Genomic DNA, 16,367 nt, shown 5'->3' with positions numbered 1-16,367 from the left:
ACACCTATCTTTTGAGGCACTCTTATGAGGAATTTTGTCAGAAAACACTGAATCCTGCTCAAAGCACTTTCAGTTTTATGATTGCTCACATAGGGTTTCTCTGAATGCTGCTGGCATTCACAGCCCAGCAGTTGGCACCTTAGGGTGCTCAGGACTCACCACTGACTCCCACCATCTTCTGTCTTAGGAGGAGCTCACACCATGGTCCAGGGGCCACTAAGCACCAGTGATTCTAAAGAACCCTTCCTACAATTGTATCCAACTCCTATGAACACGGCTCAACTTCCAAACAGGGAACAGTAAAAATGAGCAAGTCAAACCATGAGGAAACTGCAGTGAAGCCCACAGGTCAAATAAATGGAAGTCACTAAATTTTGTGAAATCCAGCCAGTACTGGTGTGACTGCCATCTTAATATGACACATATTAAAGATTTTTTTCTTCCAGGTGGGTGAAGGGGACCGAAAGAAGATGTCACGTCTATGTCTGAAAGTATTTTCTGTATACAGCCCTAGATGCCTTACCCAGCATAACTTAACATAATCAGCTTCCTATCAGCCCAGGTATCCTACCCAGCCCCTGCTTTAGACCTTAACTGTTAACACATAAAAGTTTTAAGACAGTAACTTTTGAGTTAAATCCACAGTGCCACAGAACAAATGCCATGATTACACTTTTACGCTAAATGCTTTTCAATCACATACAGTCTTAAGTCAGTAGTGCATCTAAATATAGAGTGACATCCTTTTAAAGTATTACAGTGCTCTAATCAATAACTCTCTTGAATAAACAGAACTTCCAAAAAAATGTTAAGCCAGAGCAGCTGCAAGCATGGTGTTGTGTTCTATGTGTGGCATCTGGAATAAAAAAAACGTACTGTATTTTGAATTAAAATTGCATTACACTGTAATTCACCTCTGTGCAAATCCAGAATTATGCCACCAAATGTTTTGATTCTCTCAAGCACTGAAACAGCACAAATATGTGCACACTAGCCACTACAGCCTCACCAATAGATAAAAAAGAAGGCAAAAAAGCTCTTGTTTAAACTCTTTTGAAAAATCCTCAGAGGTCTGGTGGTTTTTTAAGTTTCATTTTTTTTTCTTTTTTGTTTAGCTTATTAGAAGTTAACTGTTTCACAAAAATTGTGGAGTCTTTCCACTGCACTGGGAGGAAATAAGGATGTGAGCTCTCAAAGCTCCCATGTGAAAGTCTCAAAACAGAGTGGAACAACCATAAGGATGTATGCAAATGTTGCAGGGCAGACCGTTGCCTATTCAAAATCCATTAATGGATGTTCAAAATGGAAACTTGCATAGTGCACATTTGGAAAATTATTGCTTGCTTACTGTAACTAGAAAATTAAGAAACTGAGTGGGAAAAATTCCAAAACTGTAATGCATCAGAAATTGACTGGAAATTGCAAAGGACCAGTTATAAAATCTCTGTTTAAAAAAGGCTTGTTTCAATATAAGAGAAAAACTTTCCAGAATTATTTTGTATATGCATAATTAACCATTGCAAATATGATCAAGTCCCATACTGAAGGAAAATTTCTGAATGGTTTAGAGAATTTTGTATGTAATAAAACAAACATATTTGCAAATGCAAAAATATTGGAAGAATCAAACCCATGTGAGTTGATTGCTCTGAAATGCAGAATGGACTATTTTCTCAATGTTCAGCACAGTATAATTTCTCTAATAAATATGTTTATTTTCTGGAGCAGTGGGAAAACACTGCTATTTAGGAAAGAAAGAAGGATTTTGTTTAAAGAGAGAAAACCTCTACTTGCAATTGCTATTTCTTTAGTAGTCAGCTAATATTTATTTTTCCCTATTCCAGATGCCTATTATACGACTTAATATTTTTTATTTCTTTAGTTAAAATTAGCCTTGTTTCTGCAGCTTTCAAAGACTTTTTACAAATTTTGCAGCAGCAATTTGGTACAGTATTCAGTTCTGAGAAGTCTCAGTCATCAGCTTTACTACAACAGCTGATATAACCTACTACATTTTCAAATGTCCAAATCTTCATCTGTCTTGGTTATTTTCTTGACTCCTTCACCATTTTCTCAGGATAGAGAAAAACAGTAGCATAATGTTTGCTTTGGTAGCATTTTTAAAGTGATGACTATCACCACAGCGAAATGAAGCAAAATTCTGAATAGAATAATTTCAGTGTTCTTTTGATTCAATACTCATCATGATTTCTATTTTGATTTACACATGCATTTAAAACCAAAAGAAGATCCTAAAAAAGTCAAGGTTCTAAGGATAAGAGAAATTTTTAACATTGTGGGTTGATGTTTTCTAACAACTATTTAACCATACACTGGACCTATACTGATCAAATAAGAAAAACATATTGGAGGGCCAAAATGATGCTTATCATAAATATTAGAGAGTTAGGATCAAGAAATATGTTTTAGAATGATAAATAAAAATTTTTAATCAATCTCTAACATATAATCTAACTCAGAAACCTGGCCTTTGTCTCTGAACAAAGGTGTCTGGTTATCCTGGCAAAAGTTGTCAGACTGTGTGTTACCTCTCTCTAATGAAAATTTTATCAACCCTATTTTGACTATTTTTTCTACCTTGTTAGGTGGTACTTGGGAAGTACCACAGAGACACTTGGGAAGTACCACAGAGTACCAAAGGGCATCTCACCCTCTTGCCCTGAGTGGACCTCTTTTGAAGATAGCAGCAAACTCAGCAGCAATTGAGCTGTTTTAATTTTAAAACAAATTCCTGCTTCTGATAGAGGATCTCACTGGAAATTTCCACCCCAGCTGCTGAGTTTTCTTAATAGCACTGATATCCCACAATTTGGCCCTTCAGGGCCTAAAGCCTTGTTTCTCTTGTTTCTCTTCCTTTTGAGAACTGTTCATTTAGGTTCTATTTAAACATTCCTAAGTAAATCTGTGATTTTGCTTTACATGAGTACCTCACTTATACATTATTTTAACCTGTACCTCCAGGAGCATCCAGCTCCTCACAGCTCGAATTGTAAGCAGCAGTGCAGATGGGCAAGACATTTTCATCAGTTTGCTTAGAACCCTATACCGTTCAAATGAAAAAGTTATGGCCTATCATTTTAGCCTCATCAAGAAAACAAAATCCCTCTGTACAACTTTGTTAACGTAATTTCAATATATTCCATTATCACAGAAACTCTTTATGCTTCTATTCGAAAATGAAATCAAAGTAATCAGTAGGTACTTCAAGAAAGGAAATAGTTTATCTCTGACATTATTAGGATGCAAAAAAAAATAATACAAATACGAGAACATCTGCATGAGGTTGGACCTAGTTCTGTCTAGATCTCTACACATCACACAGCAACAAGGGCCAACCTACTCTTTCATGGCCTACTTTTCCAAACTCCAGGGACTGGAAATATAACGACTTCCTAAGCTAGATGTGATAATCTCTTTTTAACAGCTGTTGAAGGATCTTTCTTTCCTAAACTTTTTCTTTCTGAAAAGCTTTCCTGAAGTTTTTAAGCACACTGGTTTTTCCAGTTTCATTTGAGCTGATGTCAAAGACTAACTCTAATGCACAGCAGATGGGGGTAAAAATGATGCTAAAAAGCTATTAGTTGAAGACATTTCTGTCAGGATTTAAAATAGAGTTGGTTATATACTTGGTTGGTTATATAGAGTTGGTTGAAGGTTATATACTTTAAATAAACAAGTTTATGCCTTCCATTTTCAAGCCAAAGTATCATTTCAAGACTACTGACTTTACCTTGGTATATTGCTCACGCTCATGTTCTTGGCTAGAACCAGACCCTGATGTCTGATTATAACGGTGCGCTTTCATTTTCATCTGTCTCGTTCGCTCCTCCACTACTAAGCTTGCTGCAAAAACACACAATGAAAATCAATTAAAAATAGAGAAAAAGTTTTGGAAAAAACAAATGGTTTAGCAACAATTTTAGCTTATTTCCATTTCAACAAAACAAAGAAATGTACAAACATGTAGAACAAGCAGGGTGTAAGCACAGAACAAAGGAACACTAATGTCAAGAAATCAACTACTTTCATTGTGAGAGTCTTTACCTGAAAATGAGCAGACATCCCAATTTCTACACATAATCAAGCTGGTGCAACAGATATGAAAAGAGTGAAAAAATTTAGGTGGCAGACTGAATTATACACCTGTTAAATATTCTGGATGCAGGGGACATAAATCCATGATCACCTAAGCATGTGTTTGTTTAAATGTAGAAAATATTACAGTAGCATTCTAAGAATTAATGCATGAAACAGGTATTAAAATTTATTTTTAAAGTAATTAACTCCTCCTACTATATTGAAACATAGCAGTTTAACATAGCTTAGACTATTTGAGAGGAATAGTTTCTCCAATTCAACCAGTCATATCAAAAACACAGTCATTTTCTAGTAGTTTGATTTTTTCTTTAACAAGACCTCCTTTAAAATCACTACTTTGTTCTGTAATGATGACCTTTACTTCAAATAATTATTTGTTCTTGTGTTTTCAACTTCCATATGGCAGTGTTTCTTTAAAAACAGATATCTTGCACCTTCAAGGAGTTGTGGTGCTATAAAGAACATCTTCTTCAACTTGAACAAGGTATGGCAACTCATATTGGCTGTGCCTGCCACAGGCAGACAACCTTGCACTAACAGAGAGAGTGCTGTAAATGCCCCTGGGCCAAGGCTTCCTCCAAGTAACTTGCCACCACTTTTGTGGCAGCAAATAAATTTCAGAGGGATCTATATATTCTGCTATTCTTAAACTTTCATAGCATTTTAAATTCAAAGCAATACAGGTAACATCAATACCAGGAAAACTGTCACTTTTTAACAATTCTAGAACTAGACCCAAATATTTATCAGCAACTATTCTAAATCACAGGAGTATTCACTACATTCATTGTGGTTTAACAGGTTATAACATCTCAGAAAAACTTCTTTTAAGCTGGAATTCTTTTATGTGTCACAAATTTAATTTTACTTGAGGCAACCTCCACAAAATCTTCTGCTTTTGTGCCAACCGTGGATTTATATTACTCTCTACAAAACCACTACTTTTATAAGTCAAAGAGCCCCTCCCCAGATTGGTGACAGGAGAGAGACACCTATATTAAAGCTGCCTGTAATCAACTTGCAATCACAAAACACAGATAATTTTAAATTACTGGAAAATAAGTACTGTATGCATTTTAAATTAAGAGGTACTTAAGTTCTCATGCATGGCTTTTATGCTGTTAGTTATACACTGTGGCATTATTTACAGATTGATTTTTTTGTCTGTGCTTTGCCAGCACAAAGATATAAGGCCAAAAAAAAAAATAAAAAGCACTACACTCAGGATTAGATATTTTAAACTATAAGCTACTGCACAAATCACAATTGTGCCTGCACATAGCATTTGTAACATGCTCGTGGAAATGACAGAATGTCTGTGTGCTGGTTGGGTATGAAAATATATACAAAGGCATCATTGTGAATTCCTTCTGCATTTCTTATTTAAAAATAAGAAAAATAAGTACAACAAACTACATTAAAATTCTGCTACAGTTACAAATCTAAGGCATTAAATAAAGTTATCATTATCTTCAGTCTCCCATAATGCAGAGTCCAATCTAGCAAATTCTGCACATGCAGAATGTCACACTGGGCCCAGCAATTATTCCAGATGACTAATTATGCCAGTAAATGTGTACCTTAATTGCAATGAATCCAGTTCCACCATCAGATATGCAGGCACAGCTCCAATTACTTCAATGGAAGTTGCATGGAGGTATCTGAAGGCAAAATTGAGCACTTTAGGTGAAATTTTTAAAGATGGCCTCTTATTTTCAGGACAGATATGAAAGGATTAAGATAGATCAATTAGAGACTGAAGTAAAAAAAAATTGGTATCTTAATCCTATCATACATGCATGAAATAGACTGAGGATATGAAATCAGAGGGAAAAAATGAGACCCCTTTAAAAATTTAGCCCTACATGTGTATGGTGCACAGATTAGAGTTACTCTAAACATAATCCTTTCATTGTGTGAATTTTAGGTCCTTTAGCCTGTCAACTGTATGTTATACTAAATAATATATATGATATGTTACCCTGTATTACCTATGATACCTGGGAAAGAATATTCTGTTATGTAATTTAATGCTATTTCAGAGGTTTTTACTTCAGTCAGGACTGAGTAAATATTCAACCTTAATTCTGTAATTCTTAATTTTTGTTATGTTTAAATCCTTTAGCTTAACATATTTATGTTCTGGTTTTCCTTTGTATATATGTGACTATATCAAAGAATGTGAGAACAATTAATGAGTACTGTGAAGTATTCTAAATTCTCTAATGGAGAAATTTGATTTTGTGCATGAAGTATAATGTAATTTAGCACCAATTAGCTGTGAATTTATTTCTAAGCATGCATTTGCACGAAACTACTCTAGAAAATCCAACTGTGTTCTTTCCATGCATATCTGGGCAGATGTTGAATGTAGCTCAGTTGTGTGATGGAAAATTTTATCTGCCTGACTAGTGGCTTGGGAAAACCTTTACATGTTAATCATGAGAAGCAGAAAAAAGTCTAACACAGGAGCAAAAACACATTAGCAAAACTGTAACAACCATAGGTAACAACACCATATGATCACATTGCTTTCTTGGAACATGGCTGGTTACCACGGGTAACAAAAACTGGACATAAAAATACTTAGCCTGTCTCTTAGAAAAATATGGATCTACTTTCTTTTAAGACATCACTATTTACAGCGTGCTTTTCCTGGAGGTCTTGAGAGGTAAAACTACACAGTAATTTACAGATCAAAGCACTGTAATCCCAAGACCTTTAAACTCTAGAGTGGCTCTAGAATTAAAAAATGAAGATTTACCATAAGTGTCTAAAAATAGTGGTACAGCTAAAATCAGTATCAGTTGTGTCAATGTGTTACTCTCTGGTGTCAGAAGTCACACTTCAAAGACCTCTAACTCTCATCTCTTCAAGGGCTGGTAATTCAGATGTGAGATCGATCAGTGTAAAAGTAATTGAGGGAACTCATTGATCAGACTGCTTAAATAAAGGGTGCAACCTTATAGCCAAAGCTTACTACTAATAAACCACGTGAAGGTTAACAACGATGATGTACATAAACAATCAAGCCATGCAGGAGAGAAAAGACACACATATGAATGGAATCAAAATGTTATATTTCAATTCCATTAATCTATTTTTAAACCCGTCTGACTCCTGTAATCCCAGGTGTACTGGGTCTGGCTGGGATGGAGGCAGTTTTCTTCACAGCTGCCTGTTCTTCTAGTTGTGACTAAGTGTTGGTAACACATCAGTGTTTTAGTAATTGCTGAGCAGTTCTTTATAGCACTGAGGCCTTCTCTGTTCCTCACACTGCAGCCCCCTGCCCTGTCCTGACTTCCCCCTGCCCCCAAGTAGGCTATGAGAAGAAAAAGGTGGGACAGGTGACCCCAACTGACCAGAGGGACCATTCCATACCATATAGCGTCATACTCAGCAATAAAACTGTGGGTAGTCTACAATATGCAATTCCATAGGACACTACTTGAAAGAGGCATGGAATAAACTAAAGAAAATAGCTAGAGATCTTATTTCAGCCTGCAATCTACCCTCAAAGAAAATTAGGACAGACTAACAGTTGTTTTTTTCTTAAAGGAGATAGACACTTAATTTTTCTAAGACTTTACTTGTTTACTAAGATTTTATGTGCTAGTCACATTCATTTTAATATATAACGTTAAGATTTATAGTTACATCTGGTGCCACTAACTAGTTGACAGCCCTCATGTTTATTTCTGTCCTCAGAAAACTACTATGGGCATGTTTCAACCCCTAAATGATGTTCAGCTGAGGGAGAAGTTAGAAGTGGCTAGAATCCTAAATGTCCAGAATATATACTACCTTTTCAATATGTACAAAATAACACAACAATAATCTAGGTACTATACTACTATATAACAGATAGAGTAGGGCAGATAAAGTTTTTCTTTTTTCTGTAAGAAAACCTTTCTAGACAGATGTGTCATATGGCATATTTCTGTTACCCACAGAATATGAATCTAACAATTCAAGAAATATGACTTTCTAAGAAATTAAACTTGCATCAGCATCAACAACAGACCAACCCTATGAAAATCATTGAGAGCTATAAAAGCAGCACTAATAGTAGTGGCTAGAGCAAAAGAAGCAGAAGTAATTTTAAGGTCTAAAGATCTCCCTTTAAGGTTTAAAAGGGGGTCTGAACTCCATGCTGGATGCAAAATTCCCAAATGACACGATGCCTTAAACACCCATCTATTAGGCTAATAGCATAATGTATGTAACTTATGTGGGATCATTTAAATAAGGATTGTATAACAGGCAGCAATAATGAACAAGCAAGAAACAGCAAAAATGCTGTAGCTGCCTTTCTAGTTCTAGTTTTTATTCTTGAGCTCTAACTCTTTACATATCCACCTTTTTCATACTGAAACATTCATCAAAGAGACTCTACATTCTGAAAATTTTGGAAAACAGTGTATTTTGTCAAAAAAAAATCTGGTAAGAATCTCCTCACACATTTCAAAAAAGAATAGGTAAATCAGTAAAGTAATAAGATACATGTTTAAAAAGTCCGGTGATTAAGCCCAGGAACAAATTTCCATCCATTGCACTCATTAAGTGAAAATACCTTTCTAAAAGGACATTCTTGCTCAAAGCCAAGTATGGGCTTAATGCCAGAATGACTGGTGACATTACATGGCCTGTGATTCAAACTGATAACCATACTGTGCTTTTCTAGATGGTAGAAAACCTATGGATGTCTTAGCACTGGCCATACCGTTTTTCTATAATGATGAAGTCTGCAAAAAAGGCAGCATTTTCTCTCGAGGCACTTCATCTTTATGTTCAAGGTGGTCAAGACAGAATGAGGAGGTGCAGGCAAATAGTATGACTTGGAAAACCTCCAAGTCTTACCCGCACTATGAAATGCCAGAGTAAGCTACATAACAAAGAAATTGGCATCAAGATTTCAGATAGCTGCAACTCTTTCCAGACTATGTAATACATCCATCCTTAATGATGCAAACTTTAAGAGAAAAGGTCTAGAAGTCTAAAATGACACAAAGATTTCTTATATAACGACGTACTGAAAAGTAAGTTGAAGTTAAAATTTATCTCATAAACTTATCTCATAATTACAATGCTTCTGAGGCAAGCCCAACAGGTTCAGGCAGGGGAACAGAGAACTGCACTTATTCCAGAAGACAAGAGAGGTCTGACCTATTCTTCAATTTCAGATCTCATATTAAGAAGAAAGCTTGAAAAGCTGACAAACAGCTACAGCTGTAGTTCTGTCTAGAAGCATGTACACAGCCTTTCTACAGCTAAAAGCTGTAGCTTTTTTTTCCCTAAAAGCTAGGAAATTAATCCATCTGAGCAACTTAGATGCAGATGTGGAATCAGGGAGAAAAATTATCTAGTTTGAAGAATTATATATGAAAAAATAAAAAAAAAATCTGGTTTGAGAAGTGGCAGCTGAGGAAGAAACTAGGCAGAACTCATGTCCATAACAAAGACAAGGAAATAAAGCAGCAACAAGATTTGGATGGGAGAGTCCTCTAGTGCAGAGATGGCTGTGTGGCACAGAAAAGAAAAGTCACATTGGTGTTAGACCAGGATGATCCATTTCAGAAATAATACAGAGAGTCTCTTATTTCATTTCTGTTGATCCTGCAGGATGAGTTTTGCAGTATGCACAAACAAAATATCCTTGCAATAGGTTTCATGGCTTTAAAAATTCACAGCAAACACTACCACAAAATTTAAAAAGCACACAAAACCACAAGCAGATAAATGTTCTGAAATATAAGGTGAGTAAAACCAAAAAATCAATTTGTTGCCAAGATGAAGAACTTGCTACAACTTCTTTGAATAAACAACTTTAAAAAATAATGGCAACATGCAGACTGTGAGGGAAAGAGTCCTGAACCCTGCTCTACCTGACCAGAACCTGCTGTAGCTACTTCAAGCTTGTGTGCATGGATTTCCTTTCCACGGGAGCTAATGGTTCTCTGGACCTCCTCCCAGTCATAATTAAGGCACAACCAAGGCACATAGTCAGATTTTCAAGCTGGGAGATGAGCTTGGATCTCTCAGTACACACAGAGGCATGGTGGCCATCTTGAGATTAACAACTCACTCCAGAAGGAAGATACAGAAACCTGAACTGGATGATGCAACATTCAGTTCTTTCTCAAAGAGCTTCAGGGGTCATCCACAGAGAAGCTTCTACGTAAAAGGAAACAACAAGAAAACAAACACAAACCTCTCAAAATTAGGAAAAAAACCCCCCCAAAAAAAAACCAACACCAAAATAACAAACCACTGATTTTGGCAGCAAAATCCCTCAGCACTTTCATAATCTGCTGAAGACTTTATTGCAACCTTTTCCATTGATTACATGGAACAGATGTTTGTTGCAGACTCAAACAGATGTTTTCTTTGTTGTAGACTCATACGGTCAGTGTTGTTCACTTCTGTAGTATATGTTCTCCCTCACATTTATGTCTCCTTTCATAAAACATCCTGTAACTCCCCATCCTCCTCTCTAACTCACCTACTGTCTATTCTTTTTACCTCTTGTAAGAAGTTACAGTGGGCTACTGGTATAAATCAGCTCAAATTAAGGTATTTATGGTTCCCCAGATCTGCTGGCACTTCGTTCTTCTGGCTGCTCTTCTTTTGCCCAGCTCTTTTTAGCCCCTGGGTTTCATCTGCTATCAGCTCCCTTGAGCCAGAGGAATGTGTGCATGTAAATATCCCACCACCTTCTACACATGCCCAGATATTGAGCCAGATCCATCCAAATCTTGTGGAAACAAGCTCTTTTACAAACCTGTTAGAGACAGTCTAGCTTGTCTGCATAAAGTCCATTGTTTTAAACAAAAAATATCCACTGCAGCCCAAATCTTGACAGAGGCATAATCAACAAACAGGTAAGATTGATTTGTACTGTCCTGTTTGAGAGAAATATAAACACTGAGACAGAAATAATTTATAAAATCAACCACTCTTAGCACTTTAAGACATTTCATAGTATATTTTAAACACTGCAACAATATCATATAACTGCTGACACCTAAGTTACATATTTCTTTTTAATCTCTTTTTAACATTACCATGAAAACATACTTCTGTATGTTTGGCATGGGTATTGGAGTTCATACCTAGTGGAGAAGTTGCTTTATTTTTACCTAAGTATTCATCCTTTCAGAAAGTAAAGTAGTTGCAGGAAATACTTTGATTCAAGTTCAACTCGCAGTTTGGCTGTGACCCACCCAAGCCTATATTCAGACCAGAATTTCCCAAGATGAGCAGGACTCAGGAATAAAGGTCAGAAAAGGTTAATCAGTGCTAGTAATATTTATGTAGCATAGTATTTTGATTTTAACATTAAAAGGGTGGGGTGGGTTTTTAATTTTTTTTTCTCCAAGCTTCATTTGGATTTTGAAGTAATTTCTACTTTCAGGTAAAAGGAAAAAAAAAAAAGGACTTTTCTGCAATGTGGCTTTGACAGAGATGTAACAGACTACAGTTTTCATTTTGTGGGACAGCTTTAGATACCTGTTGTTTGAACTCACTGATTCTCTGCTATCAGCACAGGCATAAATTCACAGAAGGTGAGCATTTTATGTCTGCCCCTAAACCTGCCCCACAACTTTCTGACATGGGACTGACATGCAAATAGAACACAGCTCATTCTTCAGAATGTCTCAGCTTACAAAAAGTAGTTTCTGACCATCATCACTTTATTCCTAAGCCCACACCTAGGAAACATCCTTCACTGCTGCCAAGGACCATGGTTGCATCACTAGAAGCATGTGCTGTGCAGAACTCAAGAACAGTTTAGGAAAAATCTTAAGTCTTTGAGTGAACATTAACTCAATCAAGCATCTTCTGAGCCATGTAAAATGTCATGATTACCTCTGTTAAATCCAGTATATTGCATGTCAATAGAAGCATGAGAAATCACGAGAGAAACCATTGTCAGATTCTAAAGAGGGGCATCAGATAGCACAGAGATATTTGAGAAACAACCTTTTTGTCTGTTAACACTGTTAACTAAAACCTATACACTGCCATGGAGTATAATGAAGGAAAAGTCAGTATCAACAGTTGCCAAACATTTGTAAAAAATTACATAAATATTTACCTTTTGTGGGAGAGTTAAAATTCTCTTGCTCTTCAATGAATTAAATGCACGGAATGATGGAAACAGAAAAAGAAATCAGCAAATTTAAAGTTAGATAAAGAAATGTGTTACATGTGACAATGGCATGTACAGTAGGCAGTACTCCAGCATATGTAAAAGTAATGTAGAAAATTAAAGTGATAAACCATGACAAATAATAAAGCCTATGATTTTTTCTTTAAAATTAACAGGAACAATGATGTTATAGAGAACCAGATTGTGGAATCCTTAAGTATCCTACTAGAGAAGTATCATCATACCCAAATTTATGAATGACATAAAAACCTTGTTTTAAATATCACTCCTGCTTCTGAACCACACAGCACAATTTGAAGTCTCTTCTGCAATAATGAGTGTTAAAAATTTATTTTCTATTAACTGAAATCTGTAATACTCAATAACCACCAGACTATTAAAAATCAATTTTTAAGGAAAACATAAAAGATGATGAAGCTTGAACTCATTTGCAAGAGTTAGCAGTGCCAAGAAAAATACTCTCCAGCGTGAGTAAAGATTCCACAAGCTGCCTCAAAATATGCAGTGACACCTAATAATTTAAAAATAAAACCAGAAATATGGAGACAAAACAAACAACATTGATAGGCTGAAATCTAAAACTGAAAGGACTTATTCCTTTTCTTCTGCCACTCAATTTTATACTGATAGATTTGAAAAAAATTTTTACTCAAAAGGTTTGATCTTTTACCATTACCACAACCATACTCTCACTGCAATGACATTTCAATTATCAAGTACACAAACACAAAACTGTTTTCACTAGCACTCCTTTTGGTTTTGGGATCTTAAATTGGTTGAATATAAAAAAGATACTTGCAACTCAATGTATTATTTGACAACATACCGATTTTCTGTATGAAATTCTGATTCTTATTTGTTAAAGGAAAAAATACTGGACATCAAAACACTTTGTTCTTCTATGACATCACCATTGCACAAATATCACACACATGAACTTTATACATGTAATCCCCATTCAGCCCCAGCAGAGTCTTTATTGGAGTAGTTTTTCCTCATGTAACAGCAGCACACACACACACACACACACTTGCAATTCACCTTCCATACAAGTGCTGTACACAGCTTTTTCCAACATCAGCTAAGGTACAGCAACACCTAATGCTGGATGCATGTTCGCTTTGCTCAGTGTCACCACGTGAGCCCTACTGCTGCAACCAGAGCCACTGGAAATACACACAACCCCACTACTCCAGTCAGGTTTACAGATGCTCTCTACATGGAAACAGACTGCTGTTATCACAAACCTTACTCTCATTATGTGACTTCTGAAATAGGAAATTAAATTGTCAAAGCTATGAAAAAGAAACCCAAAGAAGACCCAAATAGAAGGCAGATAGAGGGAGTAAGACCTGTTTTGCACAAATTACTCCTGAACGATTGTTGCTATACTACAGCCATTGCACATTTATATAGCTGGTTCATGAATTTCAACAGTGTTGTTTCCTTTTGTTATTTAGTTGCTAGAGTAATAACACAATCCCTACTATCTGCTGGTATATTCATGTCCTTGATCAATACAACAATCAGCCATTATGCAAAAGTGTAGAAACCCACCCTCAAATCATATTCAAGCAAGAATTCCTGTGATGTTTGATAGCTGCAACGACAGAAGATGGACTGAGTAAAGATCACGGATGTACCCTTTATACAAAAGTATAATTTTAAAACCGTGCAACTACACCACAAAGTTGTTATAGAAACAGCTAAAAAGCAAAGTCAATGCAGAATCCCCATCCCTCCTAACAATTGCACAGTTCCACTCAATCACGATGCAAATAAAAATACAGTGATGCAAATCTGTTACAGCCCAGCACAGAATGACATATTGAGAATACACCATTGACCTTACCATGGCTTAGAATTTCACTGCTTTAGTCATTGAGCCAAAACATCTTCATAGCATTAGGTCCTTTTATAAAATCATCCATTAATACAAGAAAAATCAAAACCACTTCTTTAGTAGCATAAAGTTAGGGCAATTACTATTAAATTGTGATGTCTTGAAAACATACACAGACACACCTATACAGGACTAATTTTCAATATTCAAACATCTCAAGACCTTTCAATACAAGAACATCCCAATCTAAGGTTCTAAGAAATACTGCTGACAGGGCTGCAAAGGAAATAAATACAACTATGTCTTCCTTGAAAATGACTGTAATAAAAATAAAAAATCACATTGCCTAAAAATTACAGAAGCCTACAGTCTTAACTGCAACCACTTTTTAAAACCTGCATGCCCTCAAGTTGCTATTATTTAGTTAGTATTTTCTCAAATATAACTATGCCTCATCTCCACTCTAAAGCCACACAAAATTGTTCTCCCCTTCAGAACATAATCACCAAGAAAACTGTTATTTTTTCACATTTTTTCTTTCCAGTGTGAATTACAATACTGTTTAAAATTTTAGTCCTTAAAATTGACCTTTTCCTCTACATTTAAGGTTGTTTCTCCATTCCTGATCAGTGGTGTCCTATCACCTCTGTTTCTATCATGGAATAAGGATCACTATTTTGGTCTTCTCTGTAATAATTACTTCTGTGAGTTTGTTTTGGTTTTGGTTTTTGTGGTTTGTTTTTTTTTTTAAAGTATATGTATTATTCAGGACCTTGTAAAACTATCTTGGTTTCTTGTAAGTTGAATTTTTATGATTCTCAGACAGCCAACCAGAGTAGTAACTAAGACAACATCATTTGGTAGAGACAAGGAAACAAGTTTTTGTTTAGTTCTAAACTTGACAACAAAATGGAATGTCTGAAATACATCAGCCAAGCCTTATTAGCATGGATATGATCACTTACAATTGATAGCTAAAGATCAGAGATTAGTACTTAAAATATCACTGTTTCTCCTCATGAAAACCGCTACCAGTCTGTCGCTCCTTCATTAAATCTCATTTGTTCCATACTGAGGACTTTAAAGAGTAATAAAATTACTTCACTGGATTCTTCTATGTCTCGTGAATGTGCAAGAGAACAAATAAGAAGCCCATTCTTGATATACAAATATGCAATTTTTTTGCAGCAATCACTATGCCTTGTGTAACAGACTTAAATGCATAAATGTATATATTTAGATTCATAGATATATATGTTTAGATGAGTATTTGACCCTCATAAAACAACAGGATTCTTATGGAATGTAAAGAAGTACTTTACTATAAAAATGATACTTTATGGCATATCATACAGGTTTTCTTTGAAATGCATGACGTCAAGATGACCATCAAAATATAGGAAGAAAATGCATTTTGAAAAATTTCCAATGACACATGGATATTGCACTAGATTTTTACATCATCTGTATCTACAGTGACTGTGAATTTAAACCAGTAAGGACACCCACCAGTTCCAAGCACAGTTAATGCAAATCTTTTACAGACCTCCATATTTTTCGGGTTCAATACTACATTAAGGTCAGATCACTTCTGGTCACTACATTTGACCCTGGTACTCATTGACAGAGATTATAGAGGTGAAACTAATATTAAAATCTGCTGTAATCAGAGCAAGTACTGTGGTCTTATGGCCTTAGTGAATTTAATTTCTAACAGTAGTATTAAGTTAGATATACTAGTACTTCAACAGATACTGACGTTTTTAAACACATATTATAACATCTATTCAACTTAGTACTCTGCAAACATGTTCTGAGCCTGAAGAGAGCATTAGACATGGGTAAAATAAGAAAAGATCCCTTTCAGAAGCAAAGCCAGTCAGGCAGATGAAACCCAAGTACTGTGCAGAGAAGGAAATGTCTTTAACAGCTGATTCCAAGTGCTGTGAAACAGCCCCAGTGACAGGCGGCACGATTTGTAACAACAACCAAGGCACGGCGCATCTCACCTGCACGTTCTATGTGAAAGGCGCAAGCACAGTAAGCACAAGTGCAAACGGGAGTTCACTGAAACTGCATCACTTTACAAGTGTTCACGGTATCAACTTTATAAACCTAGCTTTGGCCTTCTGCTCAACTTCCATTTTTTCTTTCCTCTTCTGTACACATCCCATTTCTATTCATTTTCATGTTAAGTTCTACATTCATTTCCAATGCTTTCAACAAAACATA

General features: G+C 35.8%; 1 protein-coding gene across 49 annotated transcripts in view; it reads right to left on the bottom strand.

Annotated features, from left to right (window-relative positions):
- The window catches only part of RIMS1 (regulating synaptic membrane exocytosis 1), a 301,642-nt gene that overhangs the window by 62,457 nt on the left and 222,818 nt on the right, over positions 1 to 16,367 (bottom strand). For 24 of the 49 annotated variants that reach the window (XM_038132937.1, XM_038132947.1, XM_038132948.1 and 21 more), the window contains 2 exons: positions 12,218 to 12,247; positions 3,752 to 3,864 (listed from right to left, as the gene is read on the bottom strand). The exons of 10 other annotated variants lie outside the window; for them this stretch is intronic. In XM_038132937.1, coding sequence (XP_037988865.1) covers positions 3,752 to 3,864; positions 12,218 to 12,247 — 143 coding nt within the window. Of the gene's footprint in view, positions 1 to 3,751; positions 3,865 to 10,900; positions 12,191 to 12,217; positions 12,248 to 16,367 lie in introns of those variants that run through there. 15 more of the 49 variants (XM_038132940.1, XM_038132950.1, XM_038132987.1 and 12 more) reach the window with 3 other exon arrangements.

The sequence above is a fragment of the Motacilla alba genome, chromosome 3, assembly GCF_015832195.1.
Source record: "Motacilla alba alba isolate MOTALB_02 chromosome 3, Motacilla_alba_V1.0_pri, whole genome shotgun sequence".
In the NCBI taxonomy this organism is placed as follows: domain Eukaryota; kingdom Metazoa; phylum Chordata; class Aves; order Passeriformes; family Motacillidae; genus Motacilla; species Motacilla alba.
Note: the sequence above shows the minus strand (reverse complement) of the source record. Positions and strands in the feature narration are given on the sequence as shown.